The sequence below is a fragment of the Thermobia domestica genome, chromosome 11 (genome assembly GCF_964235325.1).
Source record: "Thermobia domestica chromosome 11, izTheDome1.hap1.1, whole genome shotgun sequence".
Lineage (NCBI taxonomy): Eukaryota > Metazoa > Arthropoda > Insecta > Zygentoma > Lepismatidae > Thermobia > Thermobia domestica.
In genome coordinates this window covers 253,604,514-253,632,052 of record NC_137464.1, presented here as the reverse complement: position 1 = coordinate 253,632,052, position 27,539 = coordinate 253,604,514, and the positions used below count along the sequence as shown (strand labels likewise).

The 27,539-nt window shown below is 36.4% G+C and overlaps 1 protein-coding gene across 2 annotated transcripts in view; it reads right to left on the bottom strand.

Moving 5' to 3' along the window:
* Positions 1 to 1,255: 1,255 nt before the first annotated feature.
* Positions 1,256 to 27,539, bottom strand: part of LOC145664942 (uncharacterized) — a 60,002-nt gene continuing 33,718 nt past the window's right edge. The window contains exons 1-4 of one of the 2 annotated variants that reach the window (XM_081732060.1): positions 17,036 to 17,134; positions 9,850 to 9,973; positions 8,261 to 8,425; positions 1,256 to 2,757 (exon numbers count right to left, since the gene is read on the bottom strand). In XM_081732060.1, the coding sequence (XP_081588186.1) occupies positions 2,545 to 2,757; positions 8,261 to 8,425; positions 9,850 to 9,973; positions 17,036 to 17,085 (552 nt within the window). In that variant the 5' untranslated portion in view covers positions 17,086 to 17,134 and the 3' untranslated portion in view covers positions 1,256 to 2,544. Of the gene's footprint in view, positions 2,758 to 8,260; positions 8,426 to 9,849; positions 9,974 to 17,035; positions 17,135 to 27,539 lie in introns of those variants that run through there. The other variant, XM_081732059.1, reaches the window with a different exon arrangement.

Sequence of the window (27,539 nt, the reverse complement as noted above, 5' to 3'; positions counted from 1 at the left end):
TAAAAAATGACTTTAGTGTTCACAGTTTAATTATGCAAATAACAGGTAAGCATTGTTTCAATGTTTTCTGGTGTTAAATTTGTTCTTTATTACGAACAGTCTAGTCTAACATTACAAAATTTACACATAACTATTTTTTGACGTACATCAAAAACGCAGTAACCATTATCTTTGAATTCTTGTGTTCTATCAAAACATGTGATTTTCGGCATTGTACCGTTCAGAAGCACACGAGGCAAATCTGGGACCACAATCGTTGCAGTCAAGAAACACAAACTGACTGTGAGAGCGGGCTGGCATGAGACATCCGGCAGTTCCATATTTCATTGTGGTAGACAAATGAACTAGTAGCGTTTACTCACGGTCAAGTATGCAGAAGGCAGAAAAATGGTAATGAATAAACCGTAAAAGCGTCGAAAAATGGTCTCTTTTGCGTCAATTTCGTGGAATATCGAGACTTATTGCAAATTTCGCTAATTCGACAGAATTTCGCTTTTAATCGCGAGCGTTATATGGCCTAAGAAATAATGAAAAAGTATATATTTTAGGTACAGAACATTTTCATACAAAACATACATTTCGCGTGGCACCAAAAAATCGTGTCTCTACTCAGTGGCGGCGGTTGGACGTTAAAAGTGGTGTGTGTGTGTGGCAAGACAGGATCTGAATATTTTATATCAATGTTAGCTTTCCTGGTTGCTTGTAACACTTTGTATGACGAAAGGTTGTATAACTATTAGGATGGATGCAATCATAAATCAACTCCAGATAATCATACACAACATTGTAATATTAATGGCAATATTAATTATTTTAAACTGTTTATTTTCAATTATTTTACTTCTTTTATTATACTTCTGTACCATCTTTTATCCACATTTATTTGCTTTATCATTATTTATGACTTATTTTCTCTATTATTTATTTTCATTTCCTCCATATCAGTGATTCCCAAACTTTCCGATAACGCGGACCCTCTGTTCATTCGGGAAGTGATCTACGGACTCCTTTGCAGTGCTATCTGAAATTTAACATGATATTAAAAATATATATACTAATTAGAATTACTACTGACAAGAAAAATCAAGAAAAATAATGCAATAAGTAATTTATTCTAAAAATACATTATTGTTTCCTAGTGCACAAAATTTCAATTGAAACTACAGTAACTTTCAAGACCATATATATATATATATATATATATATATATATATATATATATATATATATATTTAAAAAAGGAAATTTACTTGATAAACAACGTTCTCAGATGTGGGGTCACTAATGTGAGGAATGAAATTCTTTGTGTTTTTCCAAAATTGCATTGAAAGGTGGTATAATTTTTGTCAGCATCAATCTTAGGTCCGATTCCACATTAAGACGATTGGGCTTTTAAGATTTAAAGAGCAGAAAAGACCTGTTCACATAAGTAAGTGGTAGGGAAAAGCATCAAATGTTGCAATGCCTTTTATGGACAACTCTTCGTGCTCACAGCGGACACGCAAAACTAATTTGAGTCAAGAGTTACTCGCAGTGGCGGATCTAGGATCATATTTTGGGAGGTCTTTTTTTTTTTTTTTTTTTTTTTTTTTTTTAAAGAAAACTCAGAATTGGGGGAGGCTTGATATTTATAAGCACAGGAATGACTAACACTTATTTTTTCTATTTTTTAAATCTGGAATTGGTGGTAGTGGTGAAAGCTTTCTGCCATTTTGAAGATTAAATTCATGAAATTCCGAGGCATCGTATACAGTTAATGTATAACTGTTTTTGAAAAAAGTGCCCTTACAAAGAAGAAATTTCTCCCACGGTTGACCAACTTCAGGGCAGAAATTCAGTAAAGTAGGAAAACATTTAAATTTACAAACATAGGTATAATTTCTAATTGCTTTCTTTTTAGTAACTGAAAAATACTTTTTCCTTAACAGCTATGAGTTCCATTTTATTACAACACATCTCAACTTTTATGCGCCGTGGACCCCACTTTGAGAACTACTGCTCTACATTATATAGTAATCATACACTGCCTGTAATTAGAATATTAATGCCCGTCTGTAATTATAACATTTGCGCTATAAAAGTATGTCATTATGTGTTCGATACAGGTGAGAGTGTGTTGCTAACATGAGCCTCATTATAAGAAGCCTTTAGGATGAATTAAATTCGAACGACAACCTTGCCTAAGAACTATATCTTCCACATAATATAGTTATGGGTTCTCATGAAACCAGAATTTAGAAGTTTTGTTGAATCAAATATAAAGTTAATTTATTCTAGAAACGTTGATTACATAAGAAAGCCTAGAACCTAGATTCCTAGCCTAAATTCCCTTTAGGAACACATTACAATGTTAGGGACATCCTTTAATCCAGAATTACAAGTTACAATTAGCATATATCTGAAATAGCGTTCAATAAATTGATTTTAAAAAAATCAGGTGTATTTGACATTACATTTACAATATAGAAATGAATATATGTACATTTAACTGTATTTATTGAAATCTTTTGAAGAAATTGAGTCTAGATTTTTTAAGAAAGAAGTTTAAAGACTTTTTAGAGTGGTTCGTATACTGATGAAAAAGTCTGCGAAATAGACGCAACCGTTGATGATGCTGAGGACTCCTTCGGCCAGTAGCATGTTTTCCCGGAGTTCCGTGATGCCTTTAATTTTACCTCTGTAGGTGAACCACACGTGGATGCTTACACAGCCTGCGATTACAAAGAGTACGAAGGCTATGAAGTTGAACATACGAATCTGTGGGAGAGACCAACAGGAGAATAAATAACATTAGTGTTTTTTCTAACATTACAAGTAGAAAATAATAAAAGAATATACATATACATTATTATTCTCTGAAGATTAATAAAAACTGGAGTGTCAACTGAGAATCGAACTCTGATTGTTGATTCTCTGTTTACCTAAATCTTAAACTGGTTTATCACAGAATATTCAGAGAGAGAGCGAGAGAGAGAGAGAGAGAGAGAGAGAGAGAGAGAGAGAATATGAAACGATTACTATGTAAAAGTGAGAAATAAGTTTGAGTTCTCTTAAGTGTTTTCACCACATTGAGTACGAGAACTGTGCTTTTGTCCACGCTGTATTTGCATGCGCTGTTTTTGTTCAAACTGTATTTGCATACGCCTTTTTCGTCCACGCACTGTTTTTCTTCAAGCTGTATTTGCATGCGCTGTTTTTGTCCACCCGTGGTGTTTGTTCATGCATTGTTTTTCTGCTTTCTTACTTTTGATCGGATACCGTGCTTGAGTTACAAGGCAGGGAGTTTAAAACAGTCAGAGAAGACGATATGGAAAGGGACTTACGTCGTGTTTCTCTGGCAGTTTGAAGTCAATCTCGAAGGCGGGCCTTTCCCACGACTTGCACAAGTAGAACAGTCATTGTGTACCATAGTGGCTGAATGAATGACTGAATCGTCTGACAATGAATGACAGTCCAGATTATCCTTTCTATTTAAAACGTCGGGATGAAATCCACGTGCCTTTTCTTATTTCCATGTCTGAGTTTTATGTGTTTGTCTGGTGGATTAAGGGGGTAATATTTGTATTTTAATTCTACTGATAATTAAAAATTATTTATTTTGTACTCTTTGTTACAAAATAAATACACATATTATTTAAAAAGTAGTTAACAAGGTATACAGATAGCATGATAAGTCATCAATTGCTGTTCAGTTCATTTTTCTAGTCTGTCATAACCAAAATTTTTGGGTAATTCAAATTCTGGTCACACTAATTTCTATGGATGGCAAGACTGAAAATTCTTCCGATTCGTATTTTCGGGTGTAGAATAACATTATTGCTGAGGTAATTTAAATTTCCCTATCTCTTTTTACTTACGAAAAACTGGCAAAAGAAAAATTGTTAACTTTTGAAAAATATTTAGTAGTCTGCCCCCTTAAATAAGCTTTTGCTTGTCTCAATAATCCGAATTAGATATTGGAAACAACCCTACCTTACGTCAGTAACTTCAGACAGTTGGGGCCTTATGCAGAGTCGTTCAGACGCGTGATTAGTGCCATACTAAAGAGCTTGACTAACATGTTTCCTGCAGTAGTCAGGGGCTTAGTATGATGCTAATCATACGTCAAAAGGACTCTGCATAAGGCCTTTGGTGTTTAGCATTCAAGGCAGCCTTAAATTATTTCCTACATGCATTTACAAAATACAAAATTTAAATATTCACAAATTAGAATAACTTCGGGGTTTTAATTTTGGTATGCTATATTATACGATGGCTCAGGTGAATGGTTATAATTTTGGTATGCTATATTATACGATGGCTCAGGTGAATGGTTATAATTTTGGTATGCTATATTATACGATGGCTCAGGTGAATGGTTATAATTTTTGTATGCTATATTATACGATGGCTCAGGTGAATGGTTATAATTTTTGTATGCTATATTATACGATGGCTCAGGTGAATGGTTATAATTTTGGTATGCTGTATTATACGATGGCTCAAGTGAATGGTTACCTCTGGTTCGAGGGATCTCTAATTCTGTCCCAGGCTATGTAAGTTGTGTTGATCTAAATGAAAACTAAATATAAATCATCCATTCATTCTTTCTATAGGATTCAGAGCTAGGGTCGCTGACGTGGCCAGCTCTCTTAGAGGCGAGCTAACGTGTTGGGAGACGTCATATACTGTGAAGTTTGGTCTGTGCACTCGTTAGCTGCACCGGTACTGATTCGGAGCCTACGTCAATAGTAGGTCCGTCCTTCAAAACCTCGGTGCTGCAGAAGGACGCAGAATGCAAGCACTCTACCAGTGGTATTCAATCTAGGATACGTAATGCCCTCAGCTATACATGATGACGCGCTAACTTCTTAGGTCAGTGATAGGCAAACTATGGCCCACGTGGCTTCCTGAAAAAGTTGTATCTGGTCCGCGACATGATACCTAATCTGAGGAATGAAATGAGAATCACTTAAATCTCTATATCATTGTCACAGATATTTGCTACGTATTCCAACTTTCCCCCTATATATATATAATAAAATTTCCTCTTGTGGCTATAATTTTCTATTTCCTACCTCACATTTCGGATCTTGCTTTCCTGATTGGTCTATTCCTGATGCATCTTCCTGAAGAGGAATATTCAATATTCTATTGGTTATTCTTTAAGAATATTGTGTGGACTTTGTGGTGGACAAACACCGTGCCCGTGGGTTTTCTCGGGGTTCTCCCGTTTCCTCCCACTTTATTCCACCATTTCACTCATCTCTCATTATCACCGCCCCCTTTAGCCTAACCGGCATAATCGTGGGACGTTAAACATAAAGAGTTCATTTCATTTTCTTTAAGAATATTTTCCATATTCCCCAATCAATGATCCAGTGAAAATCCAAATAATAGGAGTTTTCTTAGAATGTCTTTTAGCGAAATTATTTCAGTTCGTTATCAAATTTTACCAATAAATTTTAGGTTCAAATATATAAAAAAGTTAAGTGTTTTACGGAGAATTCGAAATAGTATTCTCCCATCTCGCATAATAGCTTATCATCTACAGCTTTCTCCAATATAGACCTTTCCTCAGTTTTAGACGAAATGGGGATTTCCATTTCCCTTAAAAAATAATGACAAGTGAATTTCTATGCTAAAGAAAGGATTTCTGTGCTAAAGAGGGAATTTCATTAACAGATAATTAGCCATCAGTACTACGAATTGGGAGATTGTAATCTTTCGTTGCCGATGTTGAAATATTGCATACAGACCATAAGTAAATACTCCAGCATAAAAAAAAAAAAAAAGCTTCGACATGTACATAATGTTAACAATGTACTTATCAAACGCGTTTCATCTCAAAATTATCTAGGTATTGTCTTAGATGGAAAACTCTCCTTTGCGGATCATATCAGTTGCATCTCATCCAGAACTCCTTGGTCTACTCTATAGATTTCCGGAAATACAAAGTCTCCCTGCCCTCACAATGTTTTATAAGGCGTTTATTTTTCCGATCATTAAATATTGAGTTTGAGTTGCTTTTAGTTTAGCGTCCCTTCCAGCAGCGAGGCTGTATGAGACGTGGACCTACTGATTAACGTGCAATCCGAACCACATGAGCTCCCGCCGGGAATCGAACCCGGGTCTCCCACGCCAAAGGCGCGTACGCTAACGAGGGAGCTCTCATTGAATATTGTTCAACTGTATGGAACATGGCAGTACCTACTAATCTATCTCGCATTGACTCTCTATAAACTTCTTTCTTGCCATAGTTAGATTAAGAATTCCCGAATTACGTAATTACTCGAAACAATAACTTTCGAGTCTTTAATGAACTTACGTTCCCTTGACAAATGACATCACGGAGCTGATTTACTTTACGTGTATAAGATCATCAATGGGAAAACTGACTCTGAATTTTTACTATCGCAGGTTATCTTTCGTGTTTCTCAGCGGCGAACTCTCTCTCTCTCAACTTGCTAATTTATGAGACACCTAGGTTATCGATTGTAAAGCGCTACTTGTTTTACAGACTAGCGCACGATTACAATACATTGTCAACAGGATGTAATATTTTTACCTCTGAGAGTAACTTAAGAACTCAATTGATGAGAGCTTTGTGTATTAAGAGTTGAACCTTTTTTTCTGTATTTTATTCTTTTATGTTTTTTTTTTCGTTTTCTTTTTGTCTTTGTGTTGTACAATTTCAGCTAATTGGCCTAGTGCTGTATGAAACTTGGTGAATCTAATATAAATAAAATAGGACCAGACGTGTGGACCGAGAGTTACCAAAATGTGGTCACAGGTACCTTGGTCCAGGCCCCAGATCAAGACGAAGCGTTTTTTTTAAATTTCGAACCAGAGGTGTCTCGGGGGGGGGGGGGCGTTTATCGGGACCGGCCTGGGGACAAGACAAGTTGACCGGAAGTTATCAAACTTTGGTCATGGATACCTTGGTCCAGGCCCCAGACCAGGGTGAAGCGTTTTTGTCAAAATTCGAACCAGGGTTTCACCGGGGGTATATCGAGACATGTAAAAGTAATCCAAAATGGCCAATATTAGTGTCAAATCGATAGTTTTCGCGGTCTCTGAGATCAATGGTGATACTTTCATTAGCAATGACTTTCAAATTCAGCCACCATTGTGTGCGGGACGGGTGTCACCGGAAGGGAGACCCCGAGACATGTAAAAATAATCGAAAAATGATCAATATTAGTGTGAAATCCATAGTTTACGGGGTCGCTGAGCTCAATCGTGAAACTCAAGATCGCGTTTACTTTCAAATTTAGTCCCCATCAGCTAATGAACGAGAGCCATATTAGGAGGGGTCATCGAGACATGTAAAAATAATCCAAAGTGACCGATATTAGTGTCAAATCCATAGTTTTCGCTGCCGATGAGGTAAATGGTGATACTCTCACAGGCATTGACTTCCAATTACAGTCCATATCGGCTGGGGGCCAGAGGCGTTTTTTTAAATTGGAACCAGGGGGTCATTGGAGGCGTTTACCGGGACATGTAAAAGTAGTAGAAAATGACCAATATTTGTGTCGAATTCATATTTATCGGGGTCGCTCAGATGTATAGTGACACTCACGATAGTGTTGACGTTCAAATTCAGCCCCCATCGACCATCCTAATGAAAACACATCTACGTTGTTGGATATACATTCACACAAAATAGATCGAATTTTAGAAATGTTTCTTAATTGTTCTTTCGTTGTTCTGTTTGTTTACATTGATATTTTAGCTGATCGTACTAAGAATGGGCATAACAGCTAGTAAATAAATAAATAATTAAATAAATAAAAGTAAATGTATTTCATTTACAAACTATGTAACGAAACATTTTGATATAGCCAAAAGAAACACATTTTAAGTAACTGTGTAAGATTAATTACAGTTGCCAGGACTAATTACAGTTCATTATATTAATAAAGACTCTTAGCAGCATAATACCAACTTACATTATTAGAAGCTCATGGTCAAAGATAAGCAAGTTGAAGGGGATGAGTTTCCACAAATTTCAGTTTCCTTACTTAAATGGCTAACTTCAACCAAAATTATACTGTTTTGACGCAATATGGCTCGTCTATTCTACATACATTTTCTATAGGGCTTAGCAATAATTCCGACTACTTTGTATTAAAAATAAATAAAAAAAAAAAAAAATCCTTAGAACATTCAATATTCTTTTCCTGAAAGATTATACGGCCAACAGGAATTCGTGTTTGCCTACATAGAGATAATAATACAAATTGCCTAATTTAAAGAAATAATTGTATACACTTACGACTGAATCTGGTATTTTGTGTCCGAGGACAAAACTGAGAATGATAACTGGTGTGATTATCATGAAGTCGGAGAAAACGATAAACGGAAACAGTTGCGTTGGCATCGAGTGACTGATCATATGGACTCCTTCTGAGTAAAGGCCGGTGCACACAATAGAAATTAACTAAAAGAAAAAGCAGAATAATTAGTTCAGTTCTTAGTTTTTAAAAATAGTTTAGTTCTAGAGTGACGGTGTCCTTGGTCAAATATCTGTAAGTATTTTACAACGATTGGACGAACAAAAGCTGTTAAAAACTTTGATTTCACATGCTGTCTCTTGTGAAATCAATACTTCTTTAAAACGAAGGCGCACGGGGATGGATTCTTAAACTGATTTTCTATCCATTTGCTACAACTACAACCAGAGTTATAAACAGTGGTCAAAATATTCTTTAAGCCAACTAAGTGATTTTTTCCCCGTCCAATAACAGGTAATATTAACTGTTTTTTTTTTTTTAATCTTTGTGTCAGAGGTTGATACAAAAACATGCTTTATTTATTTATTTATTTAATTTTTTTTAAAAAAAGAAAGGTGAGTTTTGTTTCTGATTGCGAATAGTGTTGCTCAGGAGGCGAGATATTTCTCGTCCCACTTCCAAAATGAGACAGTCTCGTGGAAGGGGGGGAACTAGTTCACTCAAATCTTAGATCTCAGTGTGTTTGTGTGTTCAGTGATTCATAGTATGAAACTATGAATTCCTAAAGTGATTGTAAATACAATTAAAAAGCAAAACAATATATTCACATTTAAAAAAAAAAAAAAAAAAAAACTACATACGTGTAACAGTTTTGCCAACTAACACTTTAGCTTCATTAGACACTATCAAGCCTATTGATAGTGTCTGATAGAGCCAAAGTGTTAGTTGGCAAAACTGTTACACGTATCTAGTTTTTTAATGGGAGTATATTGTTTTACTCAGCAAATAGTTTGTGTTTAATTAAAAAGCATTATTAACTTTTAAGCCATTATAGTCGTTCTTGCATTTCTTGTGTCTTTCCAGTGATTGGAAAGAGTATGTATTACAGATAACACCTGTGATTTAATTTTTTAAAAAAATGACAAGCTTATTTTTCTGTGCCTCAAGATGTGAATATTAAGACGGGGGTGTGGTGTGAGGAGGAAGGATAGATGAATGATTATACATTGGTGTGCAAATATTAAGGAAGAAAGTAAATTTCGCATGCTGTATCACTCGGGTCCGATTTCTGGTGGAAGCTCGTGTGGTTCAGATCCCACGTTAAACTATAGGTCCACACAAGGGCGCCGATCCTGGGGGGCCGGGCCCCCCAAAGCTGATGTGGGCCCCTATTGTATTTATGAATATACAATATTTGGCATAATTTGAATACAATTTATCTTAAAATCCTCATATATATATACCTTCTGCATCTGAATATCCCCCCCCAAATGAACAGAGAAATCGGCGCCCTTGGGTCCACATCTCACATAGCCTCGCCCTTAGTACTGAAAGAGAAAGAGAAAGAAACTCCAAATAAATGAACTGTTTTAGTAATGTTACTTAGATATAATATAAACTATTAACTTACCACCTGTACAAACTTGAAGAGAATGGTTGGTTTGGATAGTTCGCTGAAGTTCAGTTGTGCTCTCTTCCCATCGTCCATTAGTGACAAAGAGCATGCTGTCATGAATGAAGTGCGGGCGAGGGTACTGCTCAAAACACAAAGACAAACTTCGTAATTATTGTGCACTAATTAATCATATTGTTATGATAGTTTTTATGTGATTATGAAGGTACTGTCTAAAATAATAATAATAATAATAATAATAATAATAATAATAATAATAATAATAATAATAATAATAATAATAATAATAATAATAATAATATAATAAAAGTTCTATGCAGCGTACCCCAAAGTATGGAGTCGGTTTCTTTTGGTACACAGAATCCAAATTCCGAAACCCCAGGACGATTGACCATGTCAATTTTGTTTTATGGCGAAAAATGAATGTGCTGTCTTAAATACCTAAATTCGCTGAAGTTTTTCGCGCATAAAAAAATTAACACAGTCGATCGTCTTGAGGTTTCGAAATTTGGATTCTTTGTACCAAAATAAATCGAATCCATGCCCTGGGATCCGGTGCACAGGACTTTTATTTTTTGGTGTGTGATTGTATTATTATTATTATTATTATTGGTTTTAGATTTCGCTTTTTGCAGTTACAACGGTTAAATCACTGGTTCCTTTTGTAATAAATTTGAGGCATTAAATAATACACACTCCGTCCTTTTTTGATTCCATTTATTTATATCTAGGTGTCCTGACAACGACGTTACAGTCTTATTATTTTAAACATTTGATATCTTTATATATTAGCATTATAATTATAATTATACACTATTTCTTTTTCTTTCTCTTCTTCTGATAGTAAAATCAGCCAGCCTAGTACATATTTGGAATATTTTATGGCCCAAAATTACAAATATACAATGTACTGTTGTATAGCAAGGTGCTAAACAAATTTAAATTTTCATACAATATATTAAGTTCTGTATAGCATTTTTCGCATTGAAGAAAATTATTAAAATTTTATTATGTTTTTAATGTTTTACGTAAATAACAAAGAATTTTGTATACCACAAGCAAGTATAGTAATAAGAAAATAAACAAACTAGAGGAAAAGCAAAAAGCAATATGAATTATGTTTATACAAGAAAATTTAATAACATTGTCATTCTACAGATATTTTAAGCTGGTGATTAGTTTTGAAAGTGTTCGTATGGAGCTTTTTAAATTTCTGAATCCGTAATGCCTTAAGAAACGGGAAGTTAATCAGATGGTTGTCTTCCTCCTTCCCCCCCCCGAAAAAAAACATGGTGGCGTATCTTGAAACTCGATCTTGGGATGCGATCATACCACATCCAACTCACAATTTTGAACAATGGTGTGAAAACGTGTTAGAGTGGAATACTGTTAGAGTTTAGATGAAATACAAAATGTTCAGGAAGACATTTTGAATGTAACTACAATCAGCGTTAAAGCCACTTTTCATAGTATAAGCAGGAGCGGATTAAGGGCGGAGCAAATGGAGCCCAGGCTCCGGGGCCCATAGGCTCAGGCCCTGCCCCCCAAAAGAAAATATCTCATTAATACTCAAATATAGCAATGAACTTATTATATTATAGGCTTCAGAACCATGCTAATTTTTTCACCGCTCTCTACGCTCGCGGTATCGCTAGAATTAAGTCTTTTTCCATCAACGTCTTCACGATACTTCATTTGTGAGGGAGTGAGCTATTTTGGGCCTCTATTACAAACCAAATTACTAGCCTGTGCTGATGATTCCTTTGAAATTTCTCAGAGCAAATCTAGGAGGTCTTCCAAGTCTCCTTAACAATAAAACGTTACTATTCAAATCAATTTGTGCTCTCTGGGATACTAAAAAGTCATTCCCTAACATGTCTTGGGAAAAATTACTTAACACGCGAAAAGTATGATGAAATGTTCTCCCATTAATTTTGAAACGTACAATTGCTATTTTGTTTATTAAAAGAGAATTCTGAGTAATTCCTTTTATTTGTGTGCCAATATTAAATATCTTAGCCTTAGTATTAGGGGAAACTAAATCCTCTCTAATTATTGATATCTGCGAAGCAGAATTTAATACAGCATCAGCATTCTTATCTTCAATCAATAATGGCATTAAGATATTATTTCGTGTAGTAATGGAGGATTTTACAACATGATCCTTATTTCCTAATAAGAAAATGTATGCGCTGGAATTATTCGTAACATAGGGCCCCTTGAAATAGTCGGCTCCAGGGCCCCAAAAGCCTTAATCCGCCCCTGAGTATAAATGGACTTGTCAACTAGTGATGAGCGCAAGAGTCTTGGTCTTGCAGTTTTTGCAAGAGTCTTGCATGCAAGACCAAGACCAAGACCAAGACCAGCAATCCCGATGCAAGACCAAGACCAAGACCAAGGGTGCAAGACCAAGACCAAGACCAAGACCATACCTGCAAGACCAAGACCAAGACCAAGACTCTTGCGCAAGAGTCTTGCACAAGTACCGGTACTACTAAAATTTTTATAGAATGTAAAAAGGAAGGGGAAATATAATTACATCTATCACTTGAACTTCTTGGCTTCAGTAAAAATGCAGCTGGAGTGAATGTGTTCCCAGTAGTTTATGCAATCCGTGTGAGTCGATCTGCCCCTGTAGCTTATAGCAACAGTATGTCGTTTTCTGAATTGGTTGTTCGCGTTTTCTGTAAATATTACTCGTTTTCAAGCCACACAGATGTCATCTCGCACCGTGTGAGCTTTTTTTGGTGGACAAGCACTGTGTGCGTGCGTTTTCTCGGTATTTTTTCGTTTCCTACTACTTTCTTCATTCCACCATTTCAGTCATTTCTCTTCATCACTGTCTCCCTTAGCCTTGGTGTACAATCTTGGGACGTTAAACTAGATACTTCATTTCATTTCAAAGTATATTAGTGGTGTTCTCCCAAAACTAAAGACAAATGTAGCATTGAACATAGGTAATACCGTACACCATAGGTGTCAACTACATGGGTATGGGCTTGGCTCTGAGACTCAAGCATCTGTTGTAAATTTTCAATGTGTGCTCTTAAAACTAATATCGAAATAACATTTTCATGACATTGACAAAAACTTAGTGCATGTGTCCGCAAGTTTGATTTCATAGGTGGATGCTTATACATTGAATAATTGTTTATTAATATAACTTTTAGCCTCCTTAGGTATACGGCACATCGATGATTGAACGATATAACATTATACTACAACAACAAATGTATATTATAAAATTGAAAGTGACTATTTTTGTGACTCCTAATCTCTTGAACCAGCCGACCGATCTCGATCAAATTTTCAACATAGATGAGGTTCTGACTTGTTTTTTTTTTTTTTTTTTTTTTTTTTTTTTTTTTTTTTTTTATCAAATCACTTTGACGGTAGAACTTAGGGTAGGAGGTGGGGATGGAAAATGTACAAAAATAAATAAAATTTAATAACTCGTGAATCACCCGACCGAACTCGATCTCATTTTAACATAGATGAGGATCGGACCTGAGGTGATTTCTGTTATATCACTTTGACGGTGAGGGGAGAGGGAATGAAAGATATTTAAAAATGATCGAAAATGACCGATATTAAAATGGAGTCTATAGTTTTAGGGGTCTCTGAGATAAACAGTGACACTTCTGATGCTATTTAAATCCAAGTTCAGCCCCGTAGCTTGGCGGAGGGAAGAGAAGATATATAAAAACGATCGAAAATGACAACCGAATCCATATTTTCCAGTTCGCTGAGTTGAGTACTGACATTTTCGATGCCGTTACGAAGAAATTCAGCCTTGTAACTTGGGGAGAGGGAGATACATAATAATGATCAAAAATGACCAAATATTGGTGTCGAATCCATTGTTTTCGGCGTCGCTAAGGTGAACAGTGATACTTCCGATCCCGTTTAAATGCAAATTCAGCACCGCAACTTGGGTGAGGAACAACATATATAAAGTTATCAAAAATTACCATTATCAATGTCGAACTCATGGCTTTCGAGGTCATTGAGATGAACAATGACACTTCTGATGCAGCACGTCGCAACATTGGGGTGAAGGAGATATATAAGTTTATTGAAAATTACCGATATTAGTGCCGAATCCTTAGTTTGTGGTGTCTCTGAGACGAACAGTGACACTTCTGATGCCATTTAAATTCATATTCAGCCCCGCAACTTGGGGAGAGAAATATAGAAATAATCGAAAATGACCGATATCAGAGAGCGCTTTACTAATAGTAAAAAGTGACTGACTAACGAAATATATTATTATTTTTTTAAGTTTAACCGAACGAAGTGGGTAATTGATGCTAGTAATCCATATTCACAAGTGAAACTTCAAATAACTTTGAGTGTGATGCCGTTATTTTGTATTTCCAATACAGGTCAAAAATATTTATATAGATTGAATTTACACAAAAGACATAGACAGTTGAATCGTTTTCATTTTTCACTCAAATTATTCTAAAATATTAAGAGGTTTGATAATAATAATTATTATTTTAATTTTCTCTCTCTTTTTTTAATCAATATTGCAAAATATATCATCATCTTCATAATAGTTATTCTGCCATTATTGGCAGGTTACTTGCTGCAACTGAGAAGCTTCGACGTTCGGTGGTCCTTAGCTAGCCTCTTCGTCTTGACGTAGCAATTTTTTGTTTTAATACCTTCCTTCAAGTAGTCTCCTTCGCTCCCTCCATCTCTTTCCTTCCACAATACCTTCCAGCACGTCTCTCATAATACAGTTCCTCCTCGGCCAATATCCTAACCAGTTCCTCTTCCTCCTCTTAACAATATCTAAAATTCTTCTATTTCCCCCCTACTGCTAATTTTTTGACTACCTTCTCATTCGTTGTCCGTTCAACACAGCTAATTATCTCCTTTTTCCTCCATGCCCATGTATCGAAAGCCTGCAATTTTTCATCACTTTTGCGTAATGTCAATGTTTCTGCCCCACAGAGTAAATATTGGAATCAGAAAAACAAAATCTCGATATTTAATTGGAAGTTTGATTAATATAAGTATTAGCTAATCGTGGTTGAAAAGAAAAATCTGACGCCTTTAGAGTGTAAAAATAATTTTGCAATTCATGGTATTTCAATAATCTGTGCCGTCTTGATTTTCTTTCATGCGTCTCAGGAGTAGCCTCCCCAGTTTGGGAACCAGTGGAGTGTTGGATCTGTTAAAAAATATAAATAGATTACGAAACGTTGTGATTTAGGCATATCTTACAAGTAGTGAAGCGTGGGCACCCATTAAAAAAGGAAAGGTCATCACCTATGTTATACACTATCATGATGCTTACACAAACTTTCTATCTATATATATAAAAGAGAACGTACAAATCCTTTGTCCGCTCATCACGCTAATACGGCTGAACCAATTTCTTTTATTTTTGGGGGGTTATTAGGATTTGGACCCTAGATGGTTTTTATCATATCACTTTAATTTTCAATTACCAGTGTCTTGAGATAATTGACCATTCAGGTGTCCATTACGTACAAATCCTTTGTTAGTTCATCATAGGTATAAAAATAAACGTATTTATATGCAACCCGCATGACCGTGTCACTCGGCGGGTTAACATACATGACAGGCGTTATAATGGTTTTTATCATATCACTTGAAAGCGAAAAAGTAAAAATTATCTAAGTAACAAAGTTTATTGCGTTCGGGGGTGACCGCAGCGAAGCGGGGCGGGTTAACATAAATGACAGGCGATATAATGTTAACATTTACTGCAATCTTCTATGGTTTTTATCATATCACTTGAAAGCGAAAAAGTAAAAATTATCTAAGTAACAAAGTTTATTGCGTTCCGGGGTGACCGCAGCGAAGCGGGGTGAACGCTGCTAGTAAACTATATTACATTTAGGAACATTCATTGTATTTCCGTTATTATTGGCGCATTGTGGAGTTTATTGTCCCTTATATCCATAGTAAAATTTACCTATGAAAAGCTTGAGATTTCTTAAATGCAAGACTTGCAAGACTCTTGCATGCAAGACCAAGACCAAGACCAAGACTGGGTGTGCAAGACCAAGACCAAGACCAAGACCATGGGTTCCAGTGCAAGACCAAGACCAAGACTGAATGTGCAAGACCAAGACCACCCCGGTCTTGGTCTTGGTCTTGCATTTGCTCATCACTATTGTCAACCGACGCAACACAATTTTCAGGGGCACTGAAAATCCTTAAGTCACTTTGGGAGCATGTAAGTTGCAGCAGCACGCCATCGATGAATTACTACTAGAAATAGAAATTCGTCTTGCAGGGTATTTCCATCCGAATGGTGCACCATCGCATTATACCGTACTGTTCATGTCTATCCTGATAAAAAATTATCGGTCGATAGATTGATCGTGGTAGACTACTACGCTGGCCTCCACAATCCCCAGAGTTGTCACCATGTGATTTCTGCTTATGAGATATGGTAAAGGAGAGTGTATAGCAGGAAAATTCGTGACATCAATGACCTAAAGGACTGAGAATGGGATGAAATACCACTTATACCTTGTAAAATGTGTGTACGAGCTTTAAATACCATTCTTAATCGCTGCTTTTTTATGTTGAATATGATGGCGAACAGGTTGAGGCCGTCATGTAAATTCTTTACCACATTTGATGAATGGTAAATATCTACCGTTTGAGTGGTAACATATTTTTGACTCACCCTGTATAAAGATATTTTGGTAAGCTAAACTCCTTTTTTTAAAAAAAGTAAGTCGTACAGAACATTTGATTCGTCCATCTGAGTTTATTGTCCACTTTTAGCACCAATCTTGTTGGATATACTATTCCAAGTTGTATGAATAAGCACAAGTCAGATTTTTATCCAAATCAAACACCACTACTTGACTTGATTGATTGATTAATGGGGGATCGGTCTACTACTTGAAATCGATATCAGGATCATATACACAAAATCACGTAGTTAATTTCTCTGTATCATAAATAATACAGCTTGCCGAGTATTTATCTTTATATTATTATTATTTCCTGTATCGAACTACTTTAAAAATCACGTGATAAGCGAGAATTATAAAGCAAACTTCCTGGAATTTAGTAGTTCAGATGACAGAAGGACAGAATATCTATTAGTATGTAAGACTTAAAATGTAAAATGTAATATATCTATATACTATTTATATGTATATTGTGTTATTCTCTATTTACGTACCTTGCTGTTCGGGGTACTTTGGAAGGATTGGGCTTTTTGCCTGACTCCATTTTGAAGATAAATCACTAGTAAAGGCCAGAAAGTTATAGCGTTTCTTTGTCCACGTTTTTTTTCTTTCTAACAGCTTAACGTAGTATAGCGGATGTTTATTTCTTCATTCAGACCATTGGCTTCCTTTTCCTGTGCACGCGAAAGGGAAATTTTCAAGGAAACTAGTTTAGCCATTAAAGCTACTGTATATTATTTATGAAGTATCAACGCCATATTCATTTCATATGATTTAATTCCATAGGCAATCGAAGCCGGGTTTCCCGCGTACGATAACGTTATCCACGACAGAGCTCCTTGAATTAAAATTGTATTTACCTACAGATACATGTAGTTATCAAGATAATAGAAACAACCGTGTACTGCAAGTGACTCAGTGTGCTAGAGCGCTCACCTCTAGTGCTAAGAGTCCCTGGTTCGTTCTTAGGCCATGTGAGCTTGTGGTAGACAACATCGTGTTCGTGCATCTCCATGGGGGTACTTCCGGTTCCTCTCAAATTTTCATTTTACAAATTCTTCCATACTCCTTCACTTTCATTAATTACCCGTGTCGTTTAGCCTAAAAGGACGTTAGATTTTAAAATTTCATTTCAGTTTTTGGAACATGTAATCTGTGTGGATTAGTAACAGTGAAATTCCGTGCAATCAACCTTGACCTATGTTCGGCAGTAGGGGAGTTAGTATGCGAGGCAATGTAGTAGTGATATGTGACTCCAATAGACCAGAGTTTGGGGTCAAAATGTAAGACCTCTTCAATGAGTATAGGAAAGGGGGGCAAGAGTACGCAAATTTTAATTAAACTTATATATTTTGGTAAAAAATAGTTACAACGGAAAACTTTTACATGGAACACAAAACTTGAACTCTCCTTTACGAAATGTGAACTCAACTGTTATATACCTCTATTCTTAGAGGAAGTAGAACTCATAAAATGAAAACATTCAAATTCGTACTCTTGCCCCTATATGTGGGGCAAGAGTACGAAATCAAAGGGGCAAGAGTACGCACCCAAAAGAGCATTAACAATTATCACAGATGAAGGTGCTACTCCTGTATATGATGTGCATTGTTCATGCCACCATTCATGACATCTTGCGCACTTGATCCAGTCTTCTATTGGTGGATCACTGTAAATGATATTGCATAATGGACACTCGTACACTACTTCCTCACTGACCTGAGGAGTTGTAGCTACAACTTCGGTTGTAGCTTTCCTGGTGCAAGATGATGTTTGCTTTTGCTCTTTGGAGAGCGCCGTTTCGAAAGTAAGTTCTGCTTGAAAGGAGAGGATGTCAGAATCTCTGATTGACTTCGAGAATATCAAGATCTACTGGTTGAGTGCTTGGTAGCAGTTGGAGGAGGACTGACAACCACCAAAGGAGTGCATGGTGTAAATGGGCCACATGGGCCCCTGCTTACCTCCAGTTAAGATCTAGTTTACTGGTTGAAGGTTTGGTAACCGATGAACGAGCAGTCAGCAGAGAAGTGTTTGATGTGGATAATCCGCATGAGCTCCTGCTTGCTTCTAGTGAGAATCCAGTGTTACTGGTTGAAGGTTAGGTAACATATGAATGAGAACGAGCAACCGGCGGAAGAGTATTTGAAGTAGACAGTCCGCATGAGCTCTTGCTTGTTTCTAGTGAGGATCTAGCGTTACTGTTTAAAGGTTTGGCAACAGATGGAGGAGGACGAGCAACTGACAAAGGAGTGTTTGATCTGGATGCACCGCATGGGTCCCTTTTTACTTCCAGTGAATCATCCGATGAACGATTTTGGGCTCTATTCAGGTCTGATGCTTGATTTTTTGCTTCAGGAATGCTTTCCTCTTCAGACCTGGCTTCTACATTTAAGTCTATCACATCCACAATAAAAGGAAGAAAATCTTCTTCAGTGAACACATCTGGATTCAGTAGGACAACTCCACATTCTTGAAGGCTGGATACCAATGGTTGCAGCGTTGTAGTCATCATCATCATAAGTATTCTGCCTTTATTGGCAGGTCACTTGCCGCAGCTGAGAAGCTTCCATGCTCCACGGTCCTCCGCTAACTTCTTCGTCTTCGCGTATGATCTTTCTGTTTTTATATCATCCATTAATTGTAGTCTCCTTCGCCCCCTCCCTCTCTTTCCCGCCACCATACCCTCTAGGACGTCCCTCATGATACAATATCTTCTTAGGCAATGTCCCAACCAGTTTCTCTTCCTCTTCCTAATAATATCTAAAAGTGTTCTTTTCTCACCCACCATTTCTAACACTCTCTCAATCGTTTTCCGCTCGACCCAACTAATTCTTTCCATTCTTCTCCACACCCGCATTTCGAAGGCTTCCAGTCGATTTTCATCACCTTTACGTACTGTCCACGTTTCCGCCCCATACAATACAACACTCCACACGAAGAATTTTATGAGTCTTTTTTGTAGTAAGCCTCAGTAAACAAACTCGCAACTTGGAATTATGTGGGATGGATGATTCCTCATCCATTTATCACACACAGTTGAATACCAGAATTTCATCGGGTCAAAAAAACGAGCGATCTAATAGTTTCAAATTATGACTGGGATTTGGTGGTAAACTCAACATCACTATCCTATTTTGCCTGCAGAAACCAATCGCTTCGATTGAAATGTGAGAGGTCTGATTGTCAACAAGCAAAAATGCCTTTTTCGCAACCGAATTTGATCGCACATGTTGGTGTAAATAATATAACCATTCTACGAAAAGTTGTGAGTGGATGAACCAGAATTAGATATTCCCACAGAACCTGGCGGCGAGCCATCGAATAATTCTTGTTTCATTTGTTTTGTGGGAAATATCTGGGGAATAAAGGAACTAGATGCACTCACCATGAAACAGCTGTTATGTTAACTCCAAAATCACTAGATACAGTTTTATTCACAACTGATTTTTAGTCGACTTTTAGAACTTTATGAGGAACCGTATTTATTTCAGTTTCGTACATGTTGTATATATCCCGTGGAGAAAAGCCGTTTTGTCTTACAAGATCTTTTAGACAATTAAAAAAACATTCAACTTGTGGCTTGTTAAAACAACGAGCTCTCCCCAGATCAGTCTTTGAAGGGGTGTTGCAAAGCAATTGTTAAATGTCTACGACGGAAAGACTCTGTCCAATCTCTTTCTGCCATTCGATTCACACGACTAAAGGATATGGGGCACCTAGTTACGTTCAGCATAATTGTATGCCATTCTTCTCAGATCTTTTAAAGTTAATTCATAGAAGAATTGATCCAGTAATGTGATATATTACACTAATTCGTTCTCCATTTCTTCGGTAAATAGGCCTACTGGCTTTATTGTACCTAAAGACGTTGCAGATTCTCATTCAAAAAAGAAAAGAAAAATCCTTAATTCTCCTTATATCAATAATGGGAATGCATAGGATACAAAAAAAATCAGATTATATTTAGACCCTTTATAAAAATATATTTCCAGCTTATTCCATCAGTTACAGAATGCTTGTCACCTACAAGGGTAACTTGAAAACTTCTCGACCTATCCTTGATGAAGCTACATATTGTCAAATGTTAGGTTAGGTTAGGTTAGCTTCATATATCTTTATAGAATCCCATACCAATCATTGGATTGATACCGCCTTATGCAGAGTCGTTTTAACGTATGATTACTAAAGGACTGACCACTACAGGAAACATACGGTAGTCGAACTTTTTAGTATGGCACTAATTACGCGTCAGAACGACTCTGCATAAGGCCCATTGAAATTTATTACTGAAGACTACTGACATTTAAGATAAAAGAGAACAAAGCGTAGTATTTCTGAAACCTGAATAAAATAAGCAAGCGTAACGTTATTGAATAACTGCAGATGTCACTATCTCACACGTTTATCTGTTTCGAAAACTCAAACACCACCTTAGATACTGTTATGTAAGGAATGGTATTTAGAATAAAAATTTATCCCTCGTACATAAGAAAATATCAGGATTCTTCAGAATTCTTAACGTTAGAGGCTACATATGGGAACCAGTATACGTAAAGTTTGCGGTCACTCTCTATTACAACGGAATCTACATTTTTTTTTGATTGTTAGTTCTAAATCAAATTGGATTCTTTTTCATAGAACAGAAGGGGCAAGAGTACGCACGCGTACCCTTACCCCGTAGGTATCTGCGTACCCTTGCCCCCTCACTACACAATTGACTTTCCCGTGATGTTGTACAGCCAACTGTTGGAAGAAAGTCAATTTACTCCATCCTGTCAAACAATGGATATGTTAGAAACTAACGCTTTATAGTACTTTGAGATCGTTACAAAATTGTGTAAGTTGTTCATTAACTACTTATGTCCCAATATTATATCAAACTATTAGAAAAACATAAATAATTACCTCGATAGCTTGTAGTTTGCCGCAGCATACTCAAACTTGTTTAGGTTCTAGACGCCATTAACATCAAACTCCACGTGACGCATTATTGCCATACGCGAATATATTCACCTGATTTTAGGGAATCGTATCCTTACCCCCCACGTACTCTTGCCCCCCTCTACTCTACGTGATTGGGAGCCGGTGTGCCCGAGATTGTCAGTGTGTTAGGTGTATCAATAAGTGTTATCCAGGGCAGCGTTTCTCAAACCTTTTTAAGGGTCTTCAATACAGCGAAATTAAACTACCGCTAATTTTAGAGTTTTTCTGTAATATGTTCAAAACAAATACAAATATTCGAAAAGCAGAAACGTAGTGAACTAGACAATACGGTTTTGCATGTGATACCTTTACCACAATTCACCTATCTGCTTTTGGTACGCCGCTATTTACAGAACCCGCAAAAAATATTAAAACTAGCTACAGTTGCAAATCGTAAGAAGATAGATGAGTTGTGATAACGGTATCACATGTAAAATCGTATTGTCTAGTTCACTACGTTTCTGCTTTTCGAATATTTTTATTTGTTTTGAAGATGTTACAGAAAAACTCTAAAATTAGCGGTAGTTTAATTTCGCTGTAGTGAAGGCCCTTAAATCCGAGGGGACTAAAATATCTGCGTATTCGATTTTCAAACTATGCTAATCATAAGTGTTGGAAATATAATAAAACGATTTTGTCCTTCTGTCGACAGGTATCAGAGCTAAAACCGTAAGATACATCGAGATGCGGTTTTTGCAATCAATTCAGTGTCCTAAAAATAGGTTCCATCTTCATTAACCTTATATTTAAACCGGAAGTGGTTCATATTAGCCAATTTTGGTTCAAATACTGATTTTCGTAGAGCAAAAACGGCAAGTGATATTGAAATGCGTTTTTTTTTTTTTTGCTCTGGAATCTGTGTCCCAAGGATAGGTTCCATATCTTATATTAACTCTACTTAAACCGGAAATAGTTAAAATTAGTCTTTCCGGTTTGAATTTTTATCGCTTGAAAGCGAAAACGGTAACAGATAGCGAGAAGCGGTCTTTTTGGAAACAATTCAGCGTCTCAAGGCAATGAACCATGACTATCCCGAGCATTCCACCAAAAGCTGAAGAGGTTAATATTTAATATTACTTCCGGTTTCTATACTGATTTCTACACAAGAAGAACGCTAAGAGGTATTGGGATGCAGTTTTCTGTAGTCGTTTCACTGTCCCAATCTTCTTTACTAACCCTCTATTCAAACAAATTATTTCTGATTTCAACATTATTGCCATAGAGCAAAAAATGGTAATATATATATATCGACAAGCTGTTTTCTGCAATCTATTCAGAGTTCAAGGGAACTTACCATCAAAATCTGCAATACTCTACCAAAACCGAAAGTGATTGAAATTTACTATTACTTCCGGTTTCCGTAATGATTTCCTTACAGCTAAAACGGTAAGAGATATCGAGATGCAGTTTTTTTTTCAACTATTCAACTTCCAAAGAGCATGATATATCTTCTTCCCTAACCCTCTATTGAATCCGGAAGTGGTCCAAACTAGCCATTTCTGGTTTCAACATCTATCTTTACAATAGAAATAACAGTAAGGTATAGTAAGCAATGTCTTTTTGATATTGATTCGGCGTCCGAGTAACACGTACTACTAGCTTTGATTTTATTAATCTATTGCAACCAATAGTTATAGATGTACTCAAAGATGTAAATAGCATATCAAACGTATCACATCAATTGTGCATCATTTGTGGCATCAGTAGTTTCGTCTGTTTGTAACACATAGCAAGTACTCTTCGTAGCTCTTTCTATTAACTCAGATTCTACGTTACCCGCCATACAGGCCAGTAGCCAGCCCAAAAATGTAGGGGGGGGGCAGCTGAAGTTAGGGGGGCCCGATCCAACCATATTATTGTTCACCACCATATTCTAGTTCATTTGCAAGCCTACCGTGAAAATTTTAGGGAGCCCGGTCCCCTCTAGACCCCCTGGATACGGGCCTGCCGCCAGTATCTTTAATTCTGCGACCAACAGTGTCATTTGAAAGATAAGTGTAATCAATATATTTTATTAATTTGTGACCAAACATGTCTTTACCTCATCTTTTATATAGTTGAGAGAAATAAATTTTCCCCTTATAGAAGGAGGTTTCTCTGTTTTGACTATGCTTAAATTTAAGAGGTAGAATGTTTGCAATGCTTTGCTACTAACTTAACTAGAGATGCAAAAAAGCCGGCTTTTTTGAATCGATGGTTTTTTTCACATAAAAAGCCGGCTTTTTTGGGAAAAAAACGAGAATTTTGGAAATTTTGGCTTTTTTCAACTTCATGATTTTTCTATCTAAATAGCTTTCTTATAGTATATTCTATAGTTAGATAAGAATTCCATGACCTGAATGTGATATTTCGCTCTGAAATTCACCATCAAGAAAGATGGAGCACGTGTTTTACGAATTAAAGCTAACATGAAGAATGTAGTATTTGAGGGTAATTTTAGAGGCTATTTAACTTTATTTTAACTTTTGAGTTATCGACATCTCTTTTCTTCTCTAGTTTGTCATCCGTGTTTCATTTCTAAGAGCTTTTAGTACTCTAGCTTCTAGCGCAAAAGTTAAACTTGCCCGTTTTTCTATTTATCCGTCAAAGCGTACGTTTTTCAATATATCCGTCAAGCCGTACTTCAATATTTCTGTTATACTGTAGCTGTGAAGTGATTTAGCAATAATTTTCCGGACACAACCTTGAATACCAATTTATACAAATAATCAGTAGCGGATTTAGAAAAGTACTTTAGGAGGGTTTTTTCTGATTGTTTCGTTTCCTAAAAAGTCCTAATTTTATTTGGGAAGTGCTTGAAGTTTATGAGTACAGGCATAATATTTCGTTTCGTTTATATGTTTAGCAATAATCTTCCGGATACAACTTTAAAAATCATTTTATACTGAGAATCAGTGGCGGATTTAGAAAAGTATTTTGGGAAGGGTTTCTTACTAATGTTTAGTTTTTTTAAACATTCGTAATTTTTATTTGACGGGAGCTTAAAGTTTATGAGTAAAGGCATAAATAATAGATATTTCGTTTGTTGCAGACATTCCGTAACTTTGGGGAACGGGCTTCAGTCCGAAAGACCGCCTCCCTAACCTTCGCAAAACCGTCACTGCTGGTAATTAGTAATAATAACGATTTAAAAACAATAAAAAAGGAAGTCGCCCAACTCACAGTACACGCACTATTTCTACATTCACAGATGGAATGAAGAAAAGCTTTGTCAGAATGGTCGAATGCTGGTTGAATCCCGGACTTCCCGATAGAAGCGCAAAAGCTAATCACTCAGTCATGTTTGTTGTGGAGTTGTATTTAGCTTAACTTAAATATATTCCGTAGTTTTTTTTTTGGGGGGGGGGGGAGTTCCGTAATGATATGTTGAATCCCTCTTGTTAAAAATTCAGAAAACTTGAGGATTGGGTAAACTGTGATGGTGGTTCTATAAAACTTAACTGTAGAATTTCAATAATATACAGAATCAAAAGCTCTAGATGTGCAGCCTTTAAGTGTATCATATAAATCTAAGTATTTCTCTTATGTTTTATTTTAATTTTATTTTGTTTCAAAAAGAGGGTATGGAATATTTTGAAGTAAAAATACTACATACTATTTTGCTAGTTATTTGTGTATTCTTTAAAAAGAAGTGTTTACTTTTAGGGTTGGCTTTTTTAATAACTGGTTTAAACCACAAAAATAAAAAGAAAGAAAAATGCGAATCGTGTGAACTTCATGGTAACGTTTCCAGATATCAAACCACCTGCAATAGTTTTATTTCCCTTTCACCTTTTAATCAAGGTGTCCCATGTTCAATTCTCGGTCGAACCACAAACCTTCTTTCATGCGTAACCCAAGTAGCGGTTCGGATGTCAGTTTAAGCGAAAGTCTTCTCCTTGATAACCTCGGTATTTCGTAAGGATGTTAAGCCTAAATATACGAAACAAACCAAATTGTATATTTCTGCATGCCTAAATGCGTGTTGTTTTATAAAGAAGCCAATATTGCTTAAATATATTGATAGAAATTGGCAAAATTTATCGATTGCCTACGTAGCTTCCAACATTAGCTTGGATTAGACTTTCAATGATATCTACGTACCGGTACTAAATTTGTAATTTAATACCTCAGTTTTAGCGTACTGATTATGGTACGTTGACCTTTAAATTTTACATGCAAAGCAATAACAGGATTTTCCCGTTATTGTCTTACATTTCAAGTAATGACGGGATTTTCCCAATGGCTAGGGCGGGAGATTCTCAACTTAAGAAATTTACTGACCGCACTTCTTTAAGCTTATGGGAGTTCTTCCGGTATAACCCCGCTGTTGCATAATAACATCAAGGCGAAACAAACTTATTTCTGTGAATATGTAATATAAATACATAAAGCAAAAAATCTAAGTCAAAAAAGCCTGGTTTAAACCCAAAAAACCTGGTTTAAACATCCCCCAAAAAACGGGTTTTTGGCATTTTCAAAAACAACCACGGTTCTTGCCAACTCTGCTTACTTTTGTATATAGGAGGTTAAAAAATTCTTATTATATACATTGGTTAATCCTGTGGAATTCATAATGTAAATATGTTGTAGAAAAATTGTTTGAAATATTTTTTCGAAATTCATAGTTTATTTTCGATGTTTTATATTATTATCAGCATCAACCATTAATTGAATGATTTTTTGTGTTATAGAGAAGCGATACAAAGTCTGTTTTATCAATTTAAAGCAGTATTTTGAAAAAAGCCCAAAATTTCCCAAGCAAAAAAGCAAACCAGAAAAAACCGAGTTTTTTTCCAAAAAAGCCGGTTTTTTTCCGAGCCCTTGCATCTCTAAACTTAACACATAGTCGAAACTTTGCCACAATTTAGTGTCCCTAAGCGTCGCTGAAAAAAAAAAAAACTCCCCCCCCCCACATCGCAATGCTTTGTTTCTAAATGTCATCGAGAGTCGTGCAGGTTTTATGCGCTCGCTCAACACATAACAAAACGCGCTGTGGTTTCTGTTCACTTTTATCACCGTACCAAGAAAATCCTAATTCCAAGTACAAACTGTCATATCTCCTATTGTATTGTTCTTTTGGACTGCGTGCTTCAACTTGTATATTAGAGTCATATTTACTCGACGTGACAACACTCGATTCATAGAATTACCAGGTAACCAAGAAAGTTCGTGCGGTTTCAGTACAAAAAAGGAAAGTTCCAAAAAGTGCGGTTACCTTATGTTTGTTCCGCAAAATATCCACCATCCGCTCCTACAGCCTTCTCCCATCGTTTTACAAGCCTGTAGATGCCATTTTTGAAGAAATCTTTGTGTTGGGACTAAAAAAAAACCACGCCGCCGCGTTTTTAACCTCTTCTCGAGTTTTGAAGTGTCGATTATGCATATGGTTGTCCATAGACCAAAAAAGATGGTAGTCTGATGGAGCAATGTCTGGTGAATACGCTGGATGTGGCAGAAGTTCCCAGCCGAGAGAAGAAATCACCTCCAGGATCACCGTTGTTGTATGAGGTCTAGCGTTGTCTTGGTGAGGTCTAGGGCACTAGTGAACATCCTTCCTATTCACTAATGCAGTTTTTTTTTTTTTTTTTTTTTTTTGCAAGCTGTTCGGTTTCTCTTTGCAATTGTGCTGAGTACACCTCTTTGGTTATGGTTTTACTACTTTCCAAGAAATCATAATGCACAATCCCAGCAGTGATCCACCATACATACAGCATCACCTTCCGCTGATGAAGAGTAGGTTTCGCACTTAAAGGCATGGAATCATTTGACGATAGCCAATGGTACGAGCGTTTTTTTTTTTTTTTTGTTGTTGTTATCGTACATTACCCACTTTTCATCAAATGTCAAAATGAGGTCCAAAATTGGACAGTTGTTGTTCCTAGTCAGCAAGGAAGAGCAAATGTTCAGTCGTTGGAGACGGTTCGCAGGAGTCACCATGTGAGGGATCTACTTACTCATTCACTCAGTCCACAATCGTTCTATGGAACAAATGTCAGTCTTGTTCTGTTTGTGCTTTTTCAGTTCTTTCTGTAG